The sequence below is a fragment of the Mesoplodon bidens genome, assembly GCF_964165515.1.
Source record: "Mesoplodon bidens genome assembly, chromosome: 5".
Classification (NCBI taxonomy): domain Eukaryota; kingdom Metazoa; phylum Chordata; class Mammalia; order Artiodactyla; family Ziphiidae; genus Mesoplodon; species Mesoplodon bidens.
In genome coordinates this window covers 116812358-116837588 of record NC_138161.1, presented here as the reverse complement: position 1 = coordinate 116837588, position 25231 = coordinate 116812358, and the positions used below count along the sequence as shown (strand labels likewise).

Here is a 25231-nt window from a genome sequence, read left to right as displayed (position 1 = left end):
GCCTCTGCCACCGCAGGCTCGCCCCGCACTCCGTACCCCTCCCTCCCCCCTGCCTGAGTGAGCCAGAGTCCCCGAAGCAGCTACTCCTTTAACCCTGTCCTGTTCAGACGCCCTCTGGCGACCTACAAGCAGAGGCAGGGCCAAATCCAAAGCTGAGACCCTCGAGCTGTGAGAATAAAGAAGAGAAAGGGAAATCTCTCCCAGCAGTCTCAGAAGCAGCGGATTAAAGCAGCGGATTATAGCTCCACAGTCAACTTGATGTACCCTGCATCTGTGGAATACATGAATAGACAATGAATCATCCCAAATTGAGGAGGTGGACTTTGAGAGCAAGATTTATAATTTTTTCCCCTTTTCCCCTTTTTCTGAGTGTGTATGTGTATGCTTCTGTGTGAGATTTTGTCTGTATAGCTTTGCTTCCACCATTTGTCCCAGGGTTCTATCTGTCCTTTTTTAAAAAATAATTATATATTTATTTTAATAACTCTATTATATTTTATCATACTTTATTCTATTTTACTTTATCTTTTTTCCTACCTTCCCTCCATCCTCCCTCCCTCCCTCATTTCTTCCCTTCCTTCCTTCTTTCTCTTTTTCTTTCTCTTTCTTTTTCTTCCTTCCTTCCTTCTCTTCCTTCCTTCCTCCCTCCATCCCTCTCTCTCTCTCTCTTTCTTTCTTTCTTCTACTAATTCTTTCTTTCTACTTTTTCTCCCTTTTATTCTGAGCCATGTGGATGAAAGGCTCTTGGTGCTGCAGCCAGGAGTCAGTGCTGTGCCTCTGAGGTGGGAGAGCCAACTTCAGGGCACTGGTCCACAAGAGACCTCCCAGCTCCACATAATATCAGATAGCGAAAATCTCCCAGAGATCTCCATCTCAACACCAGCACCCAGCTTCACTCAACGACCAGCTACAGTGCTGGACACCCTATGCCAAACAACTAGCAAGACAGGAAAACAACCCCACCCATTAGCAGAGACGCTGAGTAAAAACATAATAAGGCCACAGACATCCCAAAACACACCATAAGATGTGGACCTGTCCACCAGAAAGACAAGATCCAGCCTCATCCACCAGAACACAGGCACCAGTCCCTCCAACAGGAAGCCTACACAACCCACTGAACCAACCTTAGCCACTGGGGACAGACACCAAAAACAACGGGAACTACGAACCGGCAGCCTGCAAAAAGGAGATCCCAAACACAGTAAGATAAGCAAAATGAGAAGACAGAAAAACACACAGCAGGTGAAGGAGCAAGATAAAAACCCACCAGACCTAACAAATGAAGAGGAAATAGGCAGTCTACCTGAAAAAGAATTCAGAATAATAATAGTAAAGATGATCCAAAATCTTGGAAATAGAATAGAAAAAATGCAAGAAACAGTTAACAAGGACCTAGAAGAACTAAAGATGAATCACGCAATGATTAGAAACACAATAAATGAAATTAAAAATACTCTAGGTGGGATCAATAGCAGAATAACTGAGGCAGAAGAATGGATAAGTGACGTGGAAGATAACCTAGTGAAAACAACTGCTGCAGAGCAGAACAAAGAAAAAAGAATGAAAAGAACTGAGGACAGTCTCAGAGACCTCTGGGACAACATTAAACGCACCAACATTCGAATTACAGGGGTTCCAGAAGAAGAAGAGAAAAAGAAAGGGACTGAGAAAATATTTGAAGAGATTATAGTTGAAAACTTTCCTAATATGGGAAAGGATAGAGTTAATCAAATCCAGGAGGCAAAGAGAGTCCCATACAGAATAAATCCAAGGAGAAATACACCAAGACACATATTAATCAAACTGTCAAAAATTAAACACAAACAAAACATATTAAAAGCAGCAAGGGAAAAACAACAAATAACACACAAGGGAATCCCCATAAGGTTAACAGCTGATCTTTCAGCAGAAACTCTACAAGCCAGAAGGGACTGGCAGGATGTATTTAAAGTGATGAAGGCGAAAAACCTGCAATCATAATTACTCTACACAGCAAGGATCTCATTCAGATTTGATGGAGAAATTAAAACCTATACAGACAAGCAAAAGCTGAGAGGGTTCAGCACCACCAAACCAGCTTTACAACAAATCCTAAAGGAACTTCCCTAGGCAAGAAACACAACAGAAGGAAAAGACCTACAATAACAAACCCAAAACAATTAAGAAAATGGGAATAGGAACATACATATCGATAATTACCTTAAATGTAAATGGACTAAATGCTCCCACCAAAAGACACAGATGGGCTGAATGGATAGAAAAACAAGACCCATATATATGCTGTCTACAAGGGACCCACTACAGACATAGGGACACATACAGACTGAAAGTAAGGGGATGGAAAAAGATATTCCATGCAAATGGAAATAAAAAGAAAGCTGGGGTAGCAATTCTCATATCAGACAAAATAGACTTTAAAATAAAGACTATTAGAGACAAAGAAGGACACTACATAATGATCAAGGGATTGATCCAAGAAGAAGATATAACAATTGTAAATATTTATGCACCCAACAGAGGAGCACCTCAATACATAAGGCAAATACTAACAGCCATAAAAGGGGAAATCGACAGTAACACACTCATAGTAGGGGACTTCAACACCCCACTTTCACCAATGGACAGATTATCCAAAATGAAAATAAATAAGGAAACACAAGCTTTAAATGATACATTAAACAATATGGACTTAATTGATATTTATAGGACATTCCATCCAAAAACAACAGAATACACATTTTCCTCAAGTGCTCATGGAACATTCTCCAGGATAGATCATATCTTGGGTCACAAATCAAGCCTTGGTAAATTTAAGAAAATTGAAATTGTATCAAGTATCTTTTCCAACCACAATGCTATGAGACTAGATATCAATTACAGGAAAAGATCCGTAAAAAATACAAACACATGGAGGCTAAACAATACACTACTTAATAACGAAGTGATCACTGAAGAAGTCAAAGAGGAAATCAAAAAATACCTAGAAACAAATGACAGTGGAGACACGACGACCCAAAACCTATGGGATGCAGCAAAAGCAGTTCTAAGAGGGAAGTTTATAGCAATACAATCCCACCTCAAGAAACAGGAAACATCTCCAGTAAACAACCTGACCTTGCACCTAAAGCAATTACAGAAAGAACAACAAAAAACCCCAAAAGTTAGCAGAAGGAAAGAAATCATAAAGATCAGATCAGAAATAAATGAAAGAGAAATGAAGGAAACGATAGCAAAGATCAATAAAACTAAAAGCTGGTTCTTTGAGAAGATAAACAAAATTGATAAACCATTAGCCAGACTCATCAAGAGAAAAAGGGAGAAGACTCAAATCAATAGAATTACAAATGAAAAAGGAGAAGTGACAACTGACACTGCAGAACTACAAAAGATCATGAGAGATTACTACAAGCAACTCTATGCCAATAAAATGGACAACCTGGAAGAAATGGACAAATTCTTAGAAATGCACAACGTGCAAAGACTGAATCAGGAAGAAATAGAAAATATGAACAGACCAATCACAAGCACTGAAATTGAAACTGTGATTAAAAATCTTCCAACAGGGCTTCCCTGGTGGCGCAGTGGTTAAGAGTCCGCCTGCCGATGCAGGGGACATGGGTTCGTGCCCCGGTCTGGGGGGATCCCACATGCCGTGGAGCGGCTGGGCCCGTGAGCCATGGCTGCTGAGCCTGAGCGTCCAGAGCCTGTGCTCCGCAACGGGAGAGGCCACAACAGTGAGAGGCCCGCATACCGAAAAAAAAAAAAAAAATCTTCCAACAAACAAAAGCCCAGGACCAGATGGCTTCACAGGGGATTTCTATCAAACATTTAGAGGAGAGCTAACACCTATCCTTCTCAAACTCTTCCAAAATACAGCAGAGGGAGGAACACTCCCAAACTCATTCTACATGGCCACCATCACCTTGATACCAAAACCAGACAAGGATGTCACAAAGAAGAAAACTACAGGCCAATATCACTGATGAACATAGATGCAAAACTCCTCAATAAAATACTAGCAAACAGAATCCAACAGCACATTCAAAGGATCATACACCATGATCAAGTGGGGTTTATTCCAGGAATGCAAGGATTCTTCAATATATGCAAATCAATCAACGTGATACAGCATATTAACAAATTGAAGGAGAAAAACCATATGATCATCTCAATAGATGCAGAGAAAGCTTTCGACAAAATTCAACACCCATTTATGATAAAAACCCTGCAGAAAGTAGGCATAGAGGGAACTTTCCTCAACATAATAAAGGCCATATATGAGAAACCCACAGCCAACATCGTCCTCAATGGTGAAAAACTGAAAGCATTTCCACTAAGATCAGGAACAAGACAAGGTTGCCCACTCTCACCACTCTTATTCAACATAGTTTTGGAAGTTTTAGCCACAGCAATCAGAGAAGAAAAGGAAATAGAAGGAATCCAAATCAGAAAAGAAGAAGTAAAGCTGTCACTGTTTGCAGATGACATGATACTATACATAGAGAATCCTAAAGATACTACCAGAAAACTACTAGAGCTACTCAATGAATTTGGTAAAGTAGCAGGATACAAAATTAATGCACAGAAATCTCTGGCATTCCTGTACACTAATGATGAAAAATCTGAAAGTGAAATCAAGAAAACACTCCCATTTACCACTGCAACAGAAAGAATAAAATATCTAGGAATAAACCTACCTAAGGAGACAAAAGACCTGTATGCAGAAAATTATAAGACACTGATGAAAGAAATTAAAGATGATACAAATAGATGGAGAGATATACCATATTCCTGGATTGGAAGAAACAATATTGTGAAAATGACTCTACTACCCAAAGCAATCTACAGATTCAATGCAATCCCTATCAAACTACCACTGGCAGTTTTCACAGAACTAGAACAAAAAATTTCAAAATTTGTTTGGAAAAACAAGACTCCAAATAGCCAAAGCAATCTTGAGAACGAAAAGCGGAGCTGGGGGAATCAGGCTCCCTGACTTCAGACTACACTACAAAGCTACAGTAATCAAGACAGTATGGTACTGGCACAAAAACAGAAAGATAGATCAATGGAACAGGATAGAAAGCCCAGAGATAAACCCACACACATATGGTCACCTTATCTTTGATAAAGGAGGCAACAATATACAATGGAGAAAAGACAGCCTCTTCAATAAGCGGTGCTGGGAAAATTGGACAGCTACATGTAAAAGAATGAAATTAGAACACTCCCTAACACTATAAACAAAAATAAACTCAAAATGGATTAAAGTCCTAAATGTAAGGACAGACACTATAAAACTCTTAGAGGAAAACATAGGCAGAACACTCTACGACATAAATCACAGCAAGATCCTTTTTGACCCACGTCCTATAGAAATGGAAATAAAAACAAAAATAGACAAATGGGACCTAATGAAACTTCAAAGCTTTTGCACAGCAAAGGAAACCATAAACAAGACCAAAAGCCAACCCTCAGAATGGGAGAAAATATTTGCAAATGAAGCAACTGACAAAGGATTAATCTCCAAAATTTATAAGCAGCTCATGCAGCTCAATAGCAAAAAAACAAACAACCCAATCCAAAAATGGGCAGAAGACCTAAATAGACATTTATCCAAAGAAGATATACAGACTGCCAACAAACACATGAAAGAATGCTCAACATCATTAATCATTAGAGAAATGCAAATCAAAACTACAATGAGATATCATCTCACACCAGTCAGAATGGCCATCATCAAAAAATCTAGAAACAATAAATGCTGGAGAGGGTGTGGAGAAAAGGGAACACTCTTGCACTGCTGGTGGGAATGTGAATTGGTACAGCCACTATGGATAACACTATGGAGGTTCCTTAAAAAACTACAAATAGAACTACGATACGACCCAGCAATCCCACTACTGGGCATATACCCTGAGAAAACCATAATTCAAAAAGAGTCATGTACCAAAATGTTCATTGCAGCCCTATTTACCATAGCCCGGAGATGGAAACAGCCTAAGTGTCCATCATCAGATGAATGGATAAAGAAGATATGGCACATATATACAATGGAATATTACTCAGCCATAAAAAGAAACGAAATTGAGCTATTTGTAATGAGGTGGATAGACCTAGAGCCTGTCATACAGAGTGAAGTAAGTCAGAAGGAGAAAGACAAATACCGTATGCTAACACATATATGTGGAATTTAAGAAAAAAAATGTCATGAAGAACCTAGGGGTAAAACAGGAATAAAGACAGAGACCTACTTGAGAATGGACTTGAGGATACGGGGAGGGGGAAGGGTAAGCTGTGACAAAGCGAGAGAGAGGCATGGACATATATACACTACCAAATGTAAGGTATATAGCTAGTGGGAAGCAGCCGCATAGCACAGGGAGATCAGCTCGGTGCTTTGTGACTGACTGCCTGGAGGGGTGGGATAGGGAGGGTGGGAGGGAGGGAGACGCAAGAGGGAAGGGACATGGGAACATATGTATATGTATAACTGATTCACTTTGTCATAAAGCAGAAACTAATAAGAAAAAAAAGAACCCACCCGCCAATGCAGGGGACATGGGTTCGAGCCCTGCTCCGGGACAATCCCACATGCCACAGAGCAACTAAGCCCATGTACCACAACTACTGAGCCTGCATGCTAGAGCCCATGTGCCACAACTACTGAGCCCGTGTGCCAAAACTACTGAAGCCCATGCACCTAGAGCCTGTGCTCCACAACAAGAGAAGCCACCGCAATGAGAAGCCCACGCACCACAACGAAGAGTAGCCCCTGCTCACCACAACTAGAGAAAGCCGGCGCGCAGCAACAAAGACCCAACTCAGCCAAAACTAAGTAAATAAAATAAATAAATTTATTTTAAAAAAAGTCTACAAACAATAAATGTTGGAGAGGATGTGGAGAAAAGGGAATCCTCCTAGAGGGCTGGAGAAAAGGGAACCCTCTTACAGCGTTGGTGGGAATATAAATTGGTACAGCCCCTCTGGAGAAGAGTATGGAGGTTCCTTATGAAACTAAAAACAGAGCTACCATATGATTAAGCAATCCCACTCCTGGGCATATATCTGGAGAAAATCATGGTTCGAGAGGATACATATACCCCAATGTTCAGGATTTTTATGAATTGCCAGTATGAATTCTGTGAGTTTTAGAAGTTTATTAAACTATGTTATACCCTTTGCGGGGTGGCTGCTTGTGTTTGTGTATTTGTGTGTGTGTGTTTGCCAGTTTTACTCTTTTTGCTCATTTCATCAGGAATATGGGAAGGAAGTTCTGCAATGAATTTTTTTAAATTTTTTATTTTATACTGAAGTACAGTTGATTTACAATGCTGTGTTAGTTTCACATGTACAGCAAAGTGATTCAGTTATACATATACATATATCTATTCTTTTTCAAATTCTTTTCCCATTTAGGTCCTGAAAATTCTAACAGCCCACCAACCTGGAGAGATATAAACTGAGTGTTTTTCTCCTTTTACTTCTGTTTGATGGAGAGGAAGAGATGATGGGACGGGGGTGGGAAGAAAGAGGTGACATGGAAAAGCTAGGAATGGGGCTGACACACAAGTAGAAATCTGGACACAATATATAAAGCAATGATTTTCAGATAGTTCAAGACAGGGAGCACTGGGAGAAGGGGTATGGACACAAGGTCCAGCTCATTGCCTGGAGAGCTTCCCAAACAGAGCCCAGCAGCCCCTCTTTGGAGCTCAGGGAGGCAAAGTTGCTGCAAGGGTAGTGGTGGAGAGGGAGGGAGGGCTACAATAGCTATTGTAAATATACAATAGGATATTGTATCATGAGCACAAAGGGAGGGAGAGGATATCATGAGCACAAAGAAGCAGGAAATTCAAAATAAAAACCCCACTGGACAGGATTAATGGCAGATTAGACACTGCAGAACATACAGCAGTATTGTTTGAAGACTAGAAGACCTGAAGAGTAGCATTGCTTGCAGCACTAGAAACTATTAAAAAAAAAAAAAAACAGCAAAAAGGCCTAAACAAATGAACAGTGCATCTGTGACTTATGGGATAGTATCAAGCAGTACATATGTACTAAATGGAGTTACAGAAGGAGAGGAGAGAAAGGGTAAAACAGAAAAAAATTTAAAGAAACTATGGCTGAAAAATTTCCAAGTTTGATGAGAACTGTAAATCCATATATAGAAAAACCTCAAAGAACTCTAAGCAGAAGAAACATAAAGAAAGCCACACTAAGGCCCATCATGATCTTTTTTTAAAAAAAATCTAAAAAAAACAAAGACCCCAACAAAAAGATGCTCAAACTCTATACACTGATTAGACTTGCTAAACTGATAATAACAAACGTTGACAAGGGTGTGGGGTAACTGGAACTCTCATAACACTGCTGGGGAGAATTCACAATGGAACAGTTCATAAGGCAGTTTGTAAAGCAGTTGGCAATGTCTTATAAAGTCTGACATACACTTACCATATGAGCAATTCCACTCATAGGTATTTACCCAAGAAAAATAAAAACATATGTTCACACAAAGACTTGAATGTGAATGTTCATTGCAGCTGTATTCTTAATAGGTAAAAACTGGAAGCAACCCAAATGTCCATCAACTAGTGAACATACAAAGTGTGGTACACCCATAGGATAGAATACTTAGAGTCTGAGGTGCTATAATTAGAGTCTGAGGTGCTAATTCTATCTCCTGGACATAATTCAAAAGAAAATAGTTTCCTCAGTGTAGCTGTTTGGTTCAATTTCATGTTTCTAAAACCTGAGCCATTACTTTATGTCAACTGTTTTTCATGAATATGTGCACCAGCCTCCCATTTTCAGGGGTTCTTAGCCCAGTGCTTCTCAAACTGTAATGTACGTAAGAATCCCCCAGGATCTTCTAAAAAGGCAGATTCTGACTCAGAAGGCCTGGGGCAGGGCCCGGGAGTCTGCATTGTGAACAAGCTCCCAGGTGATACCCAGGCTGCTGGTTCCTGGACCAGAATGGAGTAGCAAGGATAGCTGACAGATGAAAGTTTGGTCCCTAAGTCTGTTTTGCCTATAATAAAATAAACGCCAAATGAGCATTTGTTCCTATCACAGGGCTATAAACTACGATGCAACTTTTTCCCGAGGTTTGCAGGAAATTTGTAGTGTACACCCCGTCTCTGGTTGGGAGTGAGTCAGCAAGTTGTAAAGCCAAATTCCTCTTCATTGTAAATTTTTCTATCTGCTGTTTACTGAACTGCAAATGATCAGAGTTAAATACTAAGCAGAAGATCCAGAGATTCAAAAAAGTACCTGTGTAGGAAGGGAAGTATTTGAAGAAGTTTACAAAATGACTTATTATAAAAATGAGTAAGGGTTTGGGTTTCCCTGGTGGCACAGTGGTTGAGAATCTGCCTGCCAATGCAAGGGACACGGGTTCGAGCCCTGGTCTGGGAAGATCCCACATGCCGCGGAGCAACTAGGCCCATGAGCCACAACTACTGAGTCTGCGTGTCTGGAGCCTGTGCTCCGCAACAAGAGAGGCCACAATAATGAGAGGCCCGCGCATCGTGATGAAGAGTGGCCCCTGCTTGCTGCAACTAGAGAAAGCCCTCACACAGAAACAAAGACCCAATGCAGCCAAAAATAAATAATAAATAAAATGTTTTAAAAAATGAGTAAGCGTTTAAGATGAGAAAGTGCAAGATGGCTAGCTTTGAAAGGGTGACTTTTCATTAAATTAAATCAGAAAATTGTTGTCAGCTGCAGGATGGATCTTTTTTTTGTCTAAATTGTAGTTTATTATCATCTACATGTATGTATTTCCCAATTTTTTTTACATGAGTATATATTACTTTGAAAATTAGGGATGCAGGATGGATCTTTTAACTTGAAGGGGAACAGAGAAATTAAAAGAGGCAGCTGTGATAATGTCTTTTGAATTCAACTGAGAAGAAAGTTTGGAGGGTGAACCGGAGATTAATTTTACATTGAGCTGTCCAAGGCCCAGACTGAAATAATGTTTCTGTGTTATTATTATTCAAGGTCCCAAACACTGAGATAAAGTAAAAATCAGAGAGACAAAATACAAAAAAAGTTCCAAGGCACATACATAACATTAATTTTAAAATCATGTCATATTATATATACCATAGAGAAAAAGACTGGGAGAATGTACAGCAAAAGACCCTGGATGGTGGGACTATGTTTACCTTTGGTTATGCTATTTTGACATTTTCTGTAATGAAAATATATTACTTTTATAATAAAACTAATAAAAGTTAATATTTTTAAATGGTCATGCTGAGATAGGAAGATGGAAGGAAAGGAGGAAAGGAGGGAGGGAGGGAGAGATGGACAGAGAGAAAGGAAAAGAAAGAAAGAAGGAAGCAGATAAACAAACAGATAGAGATGGTTTCTCCCTTGAAGGGAAATTTTTTTCAAACAGCAATTCCTTTACATACTTCTTTTGATTATGCCCCCCACAATTCTTTCCTACTTTTTCCCTGGGGTCATATTGACATTAAAGCTGTGATTATACTTTAAGGCACTGAATGAAATCTGAAGAACTAGAATCTTCAAATTCCCAGTCATTCCTCTGTAATCAGTGCTTTCTATTTCACATGTAGCAACTGGCATTTATGAACTTTACGATGCTTTAAGGATGAAATGCAGATCCTTTCCCTTCTTGGCAGAATCCACAAGGTGCCAACCACTCGAGTCCCCTGTTCTCCCTCTGAGCTGCACTGCCCAGCTACTGTGCCCGCAGCAGACTCTCCAGAAAGCAGAGTTCTCGTTCGATTTTTGTGACCATGCCATAGCTTCAAGTGGCTGGTAACGTACAGTGCAGGAAATGGTATACTAACAGGAAGAAACATGCTGAACAAGGATGCAAAATCACTAGCATCAGAAACAACTAGGAAAATACCTTTAAGATGGTAATATTCCAGGTAAAGCTCTCCACAGCTTTTTGCAGTTTGCGTTCCTTCAAACCTTCCTTGGTGCCTATGCTGTGCAAGTGTTCATGGAATTCCATGGCTGAAAGAAACAGAAAGACAAAGGATATTACTTCCCCACCCAATCTGTGGTAATGAGCCGGCAATATTTATTTTTCTAGGTACAGCTGAAACGATTCCAATCTCCACTGAGATTTCATAAGGTGCCTATTTAAGAATGTAACAATGGGGTAAACACTGCAAATTCACGGCATCCATGAGGCAGAAGGCATCTTAGAGGTGGGTGCTCATGGATTGGAAGGGCTGCAGGGCACAGGTGATCATCCTCATTCTTACGTTAGAGATGAGGAGTCTGAGGCTCAGCCAGGTTCAGAGACACTGAGGCTGTGGAGGGAGCAGCAGAACAGCTGGAGCAGAATCCAGGTCTTTGGAATCTCAAGAGGCAGATTTCAGCTCTGCCAAGGACACGATGTTGGCAATTAGGGATGAAAAGAGTGCAAAGCAATGTATTTCCTGTCCCAGTAAAAGTCAATCTGGGGCTTCCCTGGTGGCGCAGTGGTTGGGAGTCCGCCTGCCGATGCAGGGAACACGGGTTCGTGCCCCGGCCCGGGAGGATCCCACATGCCATGGAGCAGCTGGGCCCGTGAGCCATGGCCACTGAGCCTGCGCGTCCGGAGCCTGTGCTCCACAACGGGAGAGGCCCGCGTACAGCAAAAAAAAAAAAAAAAAGTCAATCTGAGGTCAGACCCCAAGCCTACTGTAGAGGGGAGGGGATGGGAAGAAAGCCCAAGAACTCTAACTCTGAATAATTTACATAATCAATGCATATTCCCCATTGTCATTCAAAATAGCCTGAATGCAGGAGTGGTGTGACAGTCCTTCTCCTGGTTTAATATCATTAAAACTCATGGAAAGTTTTCATATTCATCTGCAGTCACTTATCCCATCTCTGGCCAATGGGAACCCCGCAGGTGGGTTCCTAGGTTCTTCTGAAATCACTAATTAGTCTTTCATGTGTCCCTTGCTTTCCAGCACAAGATGTTCTAGACTTACCAAGTACATTTCTCATCACAGATGTGGAACCAGGCATTTCTCCAGGGACCTCTGGACTCTTACAGTGGGGAACGGTGTTTAAAAACCACACAATATGGGGGCTAGGAGTGCTCATTGTTACTGAGTTTCCACTGTTTTCTAGGCCTTTATATTGAACAGATCTCAGGTACATGGAGTTTTTTGTTTGTTTGTTTGTTTGTTTGTTTTGCGGTATGCGGGCCTCTCACTTGTTGTGGCCTCTCCCGTTGTGGCGCACAGGCTCCGGACGTGCAGGCTCAGCGGCCATGGCTCATGGGCCCAGCCGCTCTGCGGCATGTGGGATCTTCCCGGAGCAGGGCACGAACCCGTGTCCCCTGCATTGGCAGGCGGACTCTCAACCACTGCGCCACCAGGGAAGCCCTGGAGTTTTTTTTTTTTTAAGGGAAGAATAAGATCTTGCTCATACTTCTAATTCAAATTTAAGTATACAGGAATTTTACATAATTTAAAAAATCTTATGCTTATTTCTTTTCTCTTAGGTAGACAATCTTAATTCTTAACCACACAAACATAACCAATAGTAAGACCGCGAAATACAATTTAAACTCTGCATTTTTTTTTGTCCTTAGAGTATCTCATTGAGAATGTACAGAAAAAGTATTGTGTTCTAAGGTCTGTCAGAATACTTATTTTCTTTATGTGGATATGTCACTTAACAAAGTATAATTCCCTTCATTTGTTTCCTTTTTTTCCCCCCCATTGTGTATGTGGCGGGTGGGAAGTGATTCTGCTTTTTTGGATATAATTTGTTTTATGATTCCAAAGTCAAGCTACATATCAGGGTTCATTCAGGTAAATCTTACTTTCTTCCTGGTCTCCTCTACTCTGATCCCTCCCTCCCCCTACACATTTTTCTTAGTTTCAAATTTATCTTTTATTGTCTTGTTTCTCCTTGAAAATCTAAGCAAATGTGTTCACATATCCACAATCCTCCCTTTCTTGCACAAAAGCAGCATACCATGCAAACTGCTCTGTACCGTGGTTTTTCTCCTCCGGTAACTACGTAGTGGAGATCACTCCCTGCCAGTGTATCAAGCTCTTCTTCACTCTTTTTCTAACACCTACACAGGCTCCCACATTGTGTGGATGAGCCAGCATTTATTTAACCAGTCCTCACTAATGGACATTGTCTCCAGTCTTTTGCTATTACAAATAATGTTGGAGCAGCTGTAATTTTTACAAGACATTTCCGGCGTTCTTTCGTACATTTTTACTGTTCAGTTGGGCATCCGATTTCTAACTCCCTTTCTATGCAACATCGTTTCAGAGCAGCTCTTTACATGGTGACTGACAGTAACTTTATTCCTTCGTGTCTTTAAACAGTGAAGGAGAGTTGACACAAAGGATAAATACAGTAAGCTGCCCATCTAGTCTTCCTTCTTCTCTATTTCCCCCCCTCCAATAGGAACTATGGCCCTAATTCCTGTCATGCTAATAAGGCTTAAGAACCTCCCTGGTTTCAAAAAAGAACAGTAATTAGTAAAATTCATTACATTGCCTAGGAAACTACTACACTGACCACTCTCCTTTAATTCAGCCTCTCTTCTGCCAACACCCCAACTTGGTCACTAAACCCCCTCCAGCGCACTGCTGTGTGGCCTGGCTCACATTGGGGGGCTGCACCCCCCCATATCTAGTTCTGACTTTCCTGGATGTGCTTGGCTTAACAGATGGGAAAAATAGACAGACAAAAAATAATAACCACGAGTAGGTGGCGATGATGTTCTAAAACCCGGGATTTCTGCTAGAGTAAAACACACACACACAATTTTTCCCTGGTCAGGTCTGAGAGATTCCCTGGCGTGTGCTGTGATGACTCAGACCCACTTCCTAGAACACGGCCAGGTGAGGCCCCGATGGTAGGACCCCAATGGGTCTTAAGTTTTAATACTTCAGCACGATCTGGATTTCAGGACATCAATCATTAATATTCATTATGTTTCTATTTCGGATAGTCAGGAAGCTTTATGGCCTTATAAGCATCACTGGGGCTCAGTAGATGGACGTCTAGACTGGAACACGGAAAAGAGAAGAGACACAGGAGAAGAGGTGGAGCAGCAACTCTCTGTGTAACAAGAAGGTATAGAGTTGTATGGTCTCCGAGGGGCGTGGGAAGGGAAATGGTTGTGACATTACCATGGGACCACACCATACAGCTGCCTGACCAGAAGCGGGCTTTTTGAGATGCTTTCTTATTACAGATCTCAATACTGGCACAAAGATGTGACACAACAGTACTGGCGGATTTTTCAACCACCCAGATGTATGCTTGGGAGCCTCACGCCACTGGAGGCAGTCGGCTTAACTCGCCTTGCTGACCATCTGACCACTAAGGTGATGAGACAGTGACCGGAACTGCCCCGCAGGGCTTCACTCCAACCAACAGGTAAGAACCGGCAGGTAACACAAGCACGGAACAGCCGAATGCGAGAATGCCGAGCTCAAACAAACATCCATCCTAGATTTTAAGAAAGCAGCTTTCAGAAAGTTCAGAAGAACACAGGGCCAGAGGCTGCCTTGAGAAGGACTAAGGACTCAGGACTCTTTTTTTTTTTTTTTTTGGTCACACCACGCAGCTTGCAGGATCTTAGTTCCCTGACCAGGGATGGAACCCACAACCTTGGCAGTGAAAGTGCGGAGTTCTAACCATTGGACGGCCAGGGAAGTCCCATGATGAAATGGGGAAACATTTAAGGAAACAAGTATAGCTGTCTAAAAAGCTCATATTCTACATGTCTATGAAAAAGTGAGACAATTCCCCCTTATCCTCCCCCTCTTAAAATATCTATAGCCCAATAAAAGTCCACAGGCAAATGACAAGTGTATTATTAATGAAGTTCTTTAAAAATGGGCACAAAAAGGTGATTAGTTGAAAAGTGGAAAAGTTATGTTAAAAATATAAAACCCCACATTTAAAAAAGTGGTCAAGACCATCAGTCCCATTATCACTTATTTCATTGTCTGGTTTGCTACATAACATCTGTTTCTTTAAAAAGATTTTCATATTATTAACTTGTAGACTAATCTTTGCAAACATTCCACCAATCCACTTATATGTAGCATATGTTGATTTTATTTTTTAAGGAAATAAAAGGATTCTCACCTTGATCTATACAGCATGATTGTACTTTTCACTGCTCCCCTGTGATATGCAAAGTCCAGGCCAAAGACATGATCAAGGGAAACAAAAGACAACTTGCCAGGCACTTTACACCTACTATATAGGAAACTTGGAAAGAGGCTATAGAACTTTCCCGAGGAGATGGTAAAGAAAAACTTGAATATTGGTTTGTCTGAGCCCAGTGGCCTAAGGTTTCCCAACTATCATGCATTATTTCTAAACAAGAATCCCAGTCCTTAATATGAGCTCTTGGTTCCATGTCCTGGTTATTGTATATAGTGCTGCAATGAACATTTTGGTACATGACTCTTTTTGAATTAAGGTTTTCTCAGGGTATATGCCCAGTAGTGGGATTGCTGGGTCGTATCGTAGTTCTATTTGTAGTTTTTTAAGGAACCTCCATACTATTCTCCATAGTGGCTGTATCAATTTACATTCCCACCAACAGTGCAAGAGTGTTCCCTTTTCTCCACACCTTCTCCAGCATTTATTGTTTCTAGATTTTTTGGTGATGGCCATTCTGACCGGTGTGAGATGATATCTCATTGTAGTTTTGATTTGTATTTCTCTAATGATTAATGATGTTGAGCTTCTTTCATGTGTTTGATGAATGGATAAAGAAGATGTGGCACATATATACAATGGAATATTACTCAGCCATAAAAAGAACGAAATTGAGTTATTTGTAGTGAGGTGGATGGACCTGGAGTCTGTCATACAGAGTGAAGTAAGTCAGAAAGAGAAAAACAAATACCATATGCTAACACATATATATGGAATCTAAGAAAAAAAAAAGTCATGAAGAACCTAGGGGCAAGACGGGAATAAAGACACAGACCTACTAGAGAACGGACTTGAGGATATGGGGAGGGGGAAGGGTAAGCTGTGACCAAGTGAGAGAGTGGCATGGACATATATACACTACCAAATGTAAACCACATAGCTAGTGGGAAGCAGCTGCGCAGCACAGGGAGATCAGCTTGGTGCTTTGTGACCACCTAGAGGGGTGGGATAGGGAGGGTGGGAGGGAGGGAGACACAAGAGGGAAGAGATATGGGTATATATGTATATGTATAACTGATTCACTTTGTTATAAAGAAGAAACTAACACACCACTGTAAAGCAATTATTTATATCCAATAAAGATGTTAAAAAAAAATATGAGCTCTTGGGATGGTTGTGTGTGTGTCCAATAATTACACTGTGAGGTAGAACACTGCAGGGGTATCAGACAGGCACTGACCCTGTTCTAAGGGAATACAAGGGGAGAGAGAATGAGATCATGCCATGGAACTGGGTCTGCCCATATACAACAAAGAAATCTGATTATATGTCAAGATGCAAACTGCATTATTCCCTTGATATTAAATTACCAGGAAATCTATTCTAACATGTCACAGGAGGTCTTCACATCAATGGTGTGTATAAAGAACCTGTCTGGGTTAGTTGTTAAGTAACATTCTCCCTATTTCCCAAATTATTTTCAGCAAAGAAACATTAGCCCAGTGAAAATGTCCTTATCTTATTAAGAAACTTAGAAGCAGCATCTCTTCTCCACCTGTAAGTCAAACCATCTGTCTGAAGAGCAGAGTTTTAAAGTAGATGGTGAAAATCAGATAACTAAAAACTTTAAGACTAAGTTACCACCTTCCTTCCCCTGCCCCCCACGAAGAAGCTAAGTTGTTTTCATTTTTAAATTTCTTGTTCTTTAGTTACAGTTTGAAGGTGGTGGGGTTAGGAGCCAGAGAAGAGACAGACAGACAGACAGACAGACAGACATGGGCAAGACAGTCAAGATTCTACTTTTTTTTTTTTTTAAATGACTGGCCCAGCTCACATATACAAAAATCTATTTCTAAATTATTTTATCTAGAACAAGATTTTTTTTTAATGTTTTCTAGTTTCACCTTTTTTAAAAAAGGACTCCAATATGAAACAATCGGGAATATTTACTTGAAGAGATAAAACTGAACTATTATCTCAGACTTCTTTAACAAGTGGATTTTTCACAATAGTTCTCTATTTCTGTAATCAGTAGTCAACATTCATAACACTGAGATACAAAAGGTCTCATCATTTTGGATAATGAAAGTAATTTTTGATGCTTAAAGTAATAACACTAATTGGTCAGCCAATAACATGTATTGATCACACTCCATGTACAGGGCATTTGACCATCTGCTGTGTTGAGTCCCATTAAGACCCATTACTTAAACACGCTGAACACTGTAAAAAGCTACAGACTTCTAGAAGCATGGGGAGAAAGCCAGGGCAAGGGGACTAGTGCTTATATTATCTGCTCACTGACAACCATTTCATAAAGAAATCTTTATTACTTTGTTCTGGAATACAATGGCTGAGTGTACAGGCCTTAGAGTAGCAAATAGGGCAATAGCATTACAACGATGTGAGAACGTGTACAATTTCTGCTTTCTTTAATCAATGCCAAAATAAACTCTGTAGGTGCAGCAGCAAATTAGGATTTTTGTATGAGGAATCATACGATGAAAGGGAGGTTCTGTAGTCATGCAAGAACTATGTATTACCATGTGAAACTTTACAGAATAAATTACAAACAAGTGGTAATGTAAAGATTAATCTTAAGAAATAAATAACCAATCAGAAAAGCTGAAATTTCAGAAAACTTGAGGACAACCATTCTGTGTTTTCTCCTTAGTGAGTAGAGAGAAAATGAGAATAAACACCTCCTCTGAGAGAGCTGACTGCCCTTGTCCCTATTATAAAATTGTAAGCAATTATGTTGAAAATTTACATAACAAGGAAGAAAGGGAGCTCTTATCATTTCCTGCCGGAGTATGCTCAGTGGAGTGACAAGAATGCTGAACCGATTAAAGAAAGATGATCTGGGGGTGCCTGTCCCCCACAGATGGGGCCCAGGAGCAGCCAGCACGGCTCAGCCGCGGCCTCAGGGTGCAGGCTGGGCCTCAGGATGCCTGCACCTCCTATTACTTTGCTCAGGAATAAGACCTGGTCGCTCATGGTGATGGTCCTCTGGGCAGCTTTGGGAGGTTAGCTCTGCTTCCCGCCTTCTTACTAACTACACTATTAATTCCACAGACAGGCAAGCATCCCTTTGTACTTAAAGTAAATATCTGATTTTTTGCATGTCCCTTGCTTACCAATTATCAATGTGTCTTTTGCCTGCCTCTCTACGTTGCTGATATTTTAGGGTGACAGGCCCTGCACTTTGGGAGGGGGACTATCCGTCCACACAGGTGCAGTGCCTAGAAGCCGCCCTCGCAGGCAGGCTTGTAATAATGCTGTTAAATGGAGCCTTTACAGTTCTTCAAAGGATAAGAAGATGCAGGAAAACTACCCAAACCAGCTCCTCCTGAGCTGGTAAAAGAGCAGACACTGCAGTTGCCAGACCATGTCGGTAAGGGAGGCAAGAGATAACAGCTAATTCTGGCCAAAGAAATTAACATCTTTGTTAAGTTTTAGAGCACTTCACTTGAAAACCAATACTAACTAGGTAAACAGTCTTCTGAAAAACATGACGTGATACAGTTTCACAGTGCTACATCATTTAACAGTCAAAACATACGGTGTGGGGTTTCCCTGGTGGCACATTGGTTGAGAGTCCACCTGCCGATGCAGGGGACACGGGTTCGTGCCCCGGTCCGGGAAGACCCCACATGCCGCAGAGCGGCTGGGCCTGTGAGCCATGGCCGCCGAGCCTGCGCATCCGCAACGAGAGAGGCCACAACAGTGAGAGGCCCGCGTACCGCAAAAAAAAAAAAAAAAAAAAAAAAAAAAATATATATATATATATATATATATATATATACGGTGTGTTCAAAAGCATGAAAGTTTGAAGGCTGTGGGCATATTACACAAATTCAATGACGTGCTTGGAAACATGAATTAAAACTTGGGGTAAAAGTCTAGAAAGCAGCAAATGACCACATCTCAAGCACAGCCCTGGCTGGGCCTGCTGTGGCTGCTCTTCTGTCAAGAGGACTGTCTTTGCGCCTTGGCTGCTCTGTGCCAAAGACCCTATAATTAGGTTCCTCTGACTCCGTGACCCCAAGTTTGTGTTTCTAGAAAAGAGCTGTGGGTTATTTTTCTTCTGGAATGTTAACCAGAAGAATGTATACCATTTTCTTCTGGAATGCTCAAATTCCTTTCTGGTAATGAACTTGAGAACCCGGGAAATAAACAGTAGGTCATCAAACAGCAGAGGAAGGGCAAATGGAAAGGCCATAGTCAGTGATTCCTGCGAGGGTATAGTTCATTCTGCTCTAAAGGGAAAAGAAGGCACAGGCCACACAAACAAAACACAAGGTCAGGCCCTGGGCCCATGGTGGACCTTTCCACTTATAGCCACAGGGTTAAATTTTTAAAATTGGTATGGCCACACAAAAGTATATTATTTGATTTTTTTTTTTTTTTTTTTTTTTGCAGTACACGGGCCTCTCACTGTTGTGGCCTCTCCCGTTGCAGAGCACAGGCTCCAGAAGCGCAGGCTCAGCAGCCATGGCTCATGGGCCCAGCTGCTCCACAGCATGTGGGATCTTCCCAGACCGGGGCACGTACCCGTGTCCCCTGCATCGGCAGGCGGACTCTCAACTACTGCGGCCACCAGGGAAGTCCTATTATTTGATTTTTATGTAAAGAACAATGTTTTAGAAACTTATTGCTTCTTTCCATGTCATTCTCAAAAATTTAAACAGCTCAAATTTTTTATAGAGGGAGGTGCTTGTTTCACATAATTTTCCAATTATTGTTTCAAAACACTGCAACTTAAATATTTTAAAGGGTTTGTTTTTGAGGGGCTTAAAGCTTAATGACAAAAGATGGAATGTAATGCTGACAGATTATCATGTTTTAAAAAAATTAACAGAGAGTGTAAAGATGATACATAATTACATTAGCTAAGAACATTAGTGCAACTGCATATAATGGAATGTAGTAAAGAGAAATTTCCAGTCCTATCAAGTTTCCCACCTCCCATCACAGATTAACCTAGATAAAAACCAAACAGCCACAAAAATAAAATAAAAAATTTAAAATACATGATACATACAATACTAAGATATGAAGAAGAGGCTTTGCCTTGAAGGGAAGGGGGTCTCAGTCAGAAACATGGCAGCATTTCCTCTTTGATGGAAACAAACGGCATTTATTCATGCCAAACATGAAGCAGAATGACCTTTCAAACATTCTGGATGGGATTTTCTGTACCAATCTAAATGATCTGAATCGAAAATATACCATGTAGCACACGACTCAAAATTTTCAGAAGCAAGTATAAAGAGACATATTGATCTTAAATTTATATACCTAAAGATTACTTTTTCAACTGCTAGTTTACTTAGCTATCCTAAAAAACTCTTTTATCACAAACATACCCAGTGCAAAAATATTTCTATGTGTGTTGAAAATAGAAACCAAAATCATAGGGTAGAATATTTCAAATGGTGACAAAAGAAATATATATTTATAATTTTAATTTATTTCAGATTTCCCAAGTTAGGTACAGTGAGCTATTTCCTGGAAGATGGAATTCCATATAACACAAGTCTACATGGGATCTCACTCAAGAGGTCAATTTGTCAAGTTTTACAAGTACCTCAAAATAACATGGTCTCATGTCCCAACATCAAAGTTCCTTGAGAACAAAATATGGATCATTTTTTCCAACTAACGTATATATAGAACGTGTTAAAATATACAGGCTTTGTAAACTATACGCTCTGCCCCCCAAACCCCAGGGGTCTGAAGTTCGGGTGTGCCTCCAGCACGTGGGCGCTGACGCCATAATCTCCATGGAGACGCAGAAATGCCTCAGGACGTTTCATACAGTTCCAGTTGGTAGTCTCTCTCTCTCTCGGCCTTCTTCCCAAACAATCTTGGCATTAGCAAAAGCCGAATTATTTTCAGATGGATTTTGAGCTGTTCAATCCCATTCCATTTATCTATCTGAGGTGCAATAGATAAACCAGGTCTCTTAAATATACCCTTAAAACCCAGAAGGATGCCACGCCCACAGCATTACGCTTTGTGAATGGACTGCGTAAGGGGGGCGTGCCTTCCTCCGCCAGCGCTCCACCTGGGGAATCCGGGTGAGACGGAGGGGCATCCCTCGCGTCCTCTGTGGAATCCAGTGACTGTGCCACCCTTCTAAACATGGGCCACGGGACTCACCTGGGCTGGGATCAGACGAGGAACAAACAGCAGACCCTCCTCACTTCACTGTGTTGAGAAACAAAACGGCCTCTTCACCCCACTTATACTCAAAGATGAGCTTTTCACACGGAGGACACGTTTGTCTGGATGGCCCTCGGAAGTCAGTCCTTTCCCCTCTACCAGTTGGGCACGATCACCCAAGCACACGAGGTGCTCGGGACGCAACCCTGTCCACCTCTCCCTTTCTTTTTACGCCTCTTATTTTAATTTTTGAACAGATAATATAGTCGCACGGCTCAACAATTTAAAAAGTATAGACTGGTATACGGAGAACGACCTTTCCCTCCCCATCACCCAGCCTCCTTGGCCCCTCCCACTGGGCAACCTCGGTTACCCCCTCCCTGAGAGAGCAGTGCCCTCAGCATCTCACAAGGCTCTAGCCTCCTGCCTCACCTTTTAAAACACATGAGCAGGGCTTCCCTGGTGGCGCAGTGGTTGAGAGTCTGCCTGCCGACGCAGGGGATGCGGGTTCGTGCCCCGGTCTGGGAAGATCCCACGTGCTGTGGAGCGGCTGGGCCCGTGAGCCATGGCCGCTGGGCCTGCGCGTCTGGAGCCTATGCTCCGCGGTGGGAGAGGCCGCGGCAGTGAGAGGCCCGCGTACCGCAAAAAAAAAAAAAAAAAAAACTAAAACACATGAGCAGGGACTTCCCTGGTGGCACAGAGGTTAAGAATCTGCTTGCCAAGGCAGGGGTCATGGGCTCGAGCCCTGGTCCAGGAAGATCCCACATGCCGCGGAGCAACTAAGCCCGCGTGCCATAACTACTGAGCCTGCACTCTAGAGCCCACAAGCCACAACTACTGAGCCTGCACACCTAGAGCCCATGCTCTGCAATAAGAGAAGCCACCACAATGAGAAGCCCGCGCACCGCAATGAAGAGTAGCCCCAGCTCGCCTCAACTAGAGAAAGCCAGTGCATAGCAACAAAGACCCAACACAGCCAAAGATAATGAATTAATTTTTAAAAAAACAAAAAAACACATGAGCAAATAGCACACACTGTTTGCCTTGCCTTTTTAAACTATGTATATATACATATACACACACATATACTTTTTTTTATCTTTATGTGTATATAAGATCTTCTTTATATAGGTATATATATGTAGTCTGTGTGTCTGTGCAGGTGAATATATACACATACATATTTCTTTATTCTTTTTGAAGGGGTAGCATAATGTCCCATCATATGGATCTATCGTAACATATTTAATAAGGACCCTCCTTTTGAATACTTAGGCGTAACATCTAAGCTGCTCTCAGTGTTATAAAGAAAACTCTATACACATGTATTTCCCCAAATATGTGATCAAATCTTTAGAATAAACTATAAAAAAATAGGAATTACTGGTTCAAAGTGTACCTGATTCGTAATTCCAAAATTTACTGCCATGTGGCCTTCCCTAGGTGTGGACCCAATTTATACACCCTAACAATGTGACAGTTCCCAGTTTCCCCTATATGCCCACCCATCAGTCATGATCTGTGTGAGACGGAACTCTGGGGTCTTTGATATGAACGTTTGGATCTGATGCATGAAAAGTGGCATCTCCTTGAAACACGTCATTCTCCAGGAGATCACAGCGTCCTCCTCCTACCCGTCTGCACCCTAACCTCCAGGGTTGCTCTCCTGTGTCTCCCCAACGTCCAAATGGTGAAAGCCCAGGGCTCCATCTTCTCTATTCATTGTCACTGCTTAGAAGAGCTCGGTCTCCAAGCTTGAAAGACCACTTTCGTGCCCCTGGCTTCCAAATTCATTGCCTCCAGTCTGGACCTCTCTCTGAACTTTAGACTTGGAAGTCAACCAGGCATACCAAGCTTAACACATCTACATCCAAACCTCTGATCTTCCCTCTCAAACCCTCTCCCCACAGTCCTCTCCATCTTGGTAAAGAGAACCCAACCAAGAATCCTGCAGTCCTGCCCTCTTTCTTTCCTCCTGCCCCACAACCAATCCATGAATAAATCCTGATAGCCGTCACCACCGCCCAGATCCCCCCAGATCAAGCCGTTCTGTGGCCTGGATGGTTGCAAAAGCCTCCTGGGTGGTCCTCCAGCACCTGCTTTTGTCCCCACCCCTTACCCCCTGCGTATCGGATGCAGCCACTCTTCTGCTCAGACCCTCAGGAAGAGCTTCCATCTCTCTGAGAGCAGAGCTGGCGTCCTCGCAACAGCCTGGCCCGTTGTCACCTGGCTCCTGCCCTCCCGGCCCCTTGCTCCCAACACTGTAGCCAGGTGGCCCATCTTCCTGAAATAATCTCCTTCCAGATATCTGATAAGCTTGCTCTCTGCCTCCAATCATGCCTGCACAGATGTCACCGGTTCCCTGAGGTCCTGGCTGAGCACTTTATTGAAAAGAGCCACTGCCCACCCCTGCCCCCGCCCTGTCCCCCTCTCTTCCTCACTGATTCCAAAACACTCACCACTGTCAGACACAGTGAGTGTTGTATTTACTTGCTTTTTTATTTTCTGTCTCCCATGACTTGACTTCAGCTTTGAGAAGGCCAGTGTTTAGACTCTGCATTCATAACTGTCCCTCTACCTGTAGCAGGTTTGCACCGCTTATGGGTGAGTCTGGACAACCTTTCATTTTATTTTAGAGTCTTTAGAATTTCCCTTGTTGTGAACTGTGTTCATATTCTTTGCAAAGAATACAAACATGAGGGTTGTTGGCCTTTTTCAGACTGATTTTAAGAGTTCCTTGTGTTATGAGGGATATTAGCCTTTCCTAATACGTATTGCTAACATTTTTTTCTTCGTTTCTCGTTGTTGTTGCAGCTTTGCTTCTGATCCTTTCTGGCATACAGAATTCTTTGCATGCAGTCTAATCCATCAAGGGGGTGGTGGTGGTGGTGGTGGTGGTGGTGGTGGTGGTGTGTGTGTGTGTGTGTGTGTTTTGCTGCAGGTTCTGGGTCTGTGCTATCTGCCGTCTGTGCCATGGCCACTGCTGGCCTGGGCCTGGCTGTCCCCGCGGGGGCTCCTCTCACCCCACCAGCCTTGCTCCCAAACCACTTTCCTGTCTCAACTGCAGCTCCAAACTCTGGTTCCGGCTGACCCGATGGGTCAGTCACAGGCTGTGCTGTCCTCTCATCACCAGAGGACCAAGTCCCCTGTGCAGTGAGGATTCTGCTTGCGCCTCTCCTGCGCTCGGCCTGGAGCCCTGGGGCGGGGAAGTGAGGTCCCCAGCCTCCTTCAGACTGAGAGTAGGACCCTAATAAATGTCTGTGAAGAAACAAATGGACGAATAACCGCAGCATTCCACGTTCAATTCAATTCAACAAATATTTACGGAGTGCCAGCTTTGGCAAGGCGCTGTTCTTGGCGTCGGTGGGAGACGATATGAATAACAAAGCTCCCTGCTCTCAAGGCGTTTACATTCTAGTTGGAAGGAGACACACAATAACCAAGGAACATGAGCAAATGATACTGTGGTTGGAAGGTAATGACTGCTATAGGGAAAAAAAAAGTAGGGCAGGGCAGGGGCTCAGATGTGCCGGGATGTTTTTAAGGTTTGGGGTTGAAGTAAAACATCCAGTTCTGAATTATTAATACAAACTCATAATCATATCTTGGGATTGCCTATATTTCCTCCCAACCCTTTCTTCATTAAAGAACTCATCCATAGCACAGGGAACCTACTCCATGTTTTGTGGTGACCTAAACGGGAAGGAAATACAAAAAGGAGGGGATGTATGTATACGTATAGCTGATTCACTTTGCTGCACAGTAGAAAGTAATACAACATCGTAAAGCAACTATACTCCAATAAAAATTAATTTTAAAAAAAAACAAGAACTCATACATTCAAATAACTCCTCCATTTGGATGATACTAATTCTATCTGTAGACGCCACTCCACCCCAAGCTTTACTACAGTTGCTTCAAC

General features: G+C 42.1%; 1 protein-coding gene across 3 annotated transcripts in view; it reads right to left on the bottom strand.

Moving 5' to 3' along the window:
- PLCL2 (phospholipase C like 2) overlaps positions 1-25231 on the bottom strand; it is a 207329-nt gene that overhangs the window by 28468 nt on the left and 153630 nt on the right. For all 3 annotated transcript variants that reach the window (XM_081234123.1, XM_081234122.1, XM_081234124.1), the window contains exon 6: positions 10898-11007. In XM_081234123.1, coding sequence (XP_081090249.1) covers positions 10898-11007 — 110 coding nt within the window. The remainder of the gene's footprint in view (positions 1-10897; positions 11008-25231) is intronic.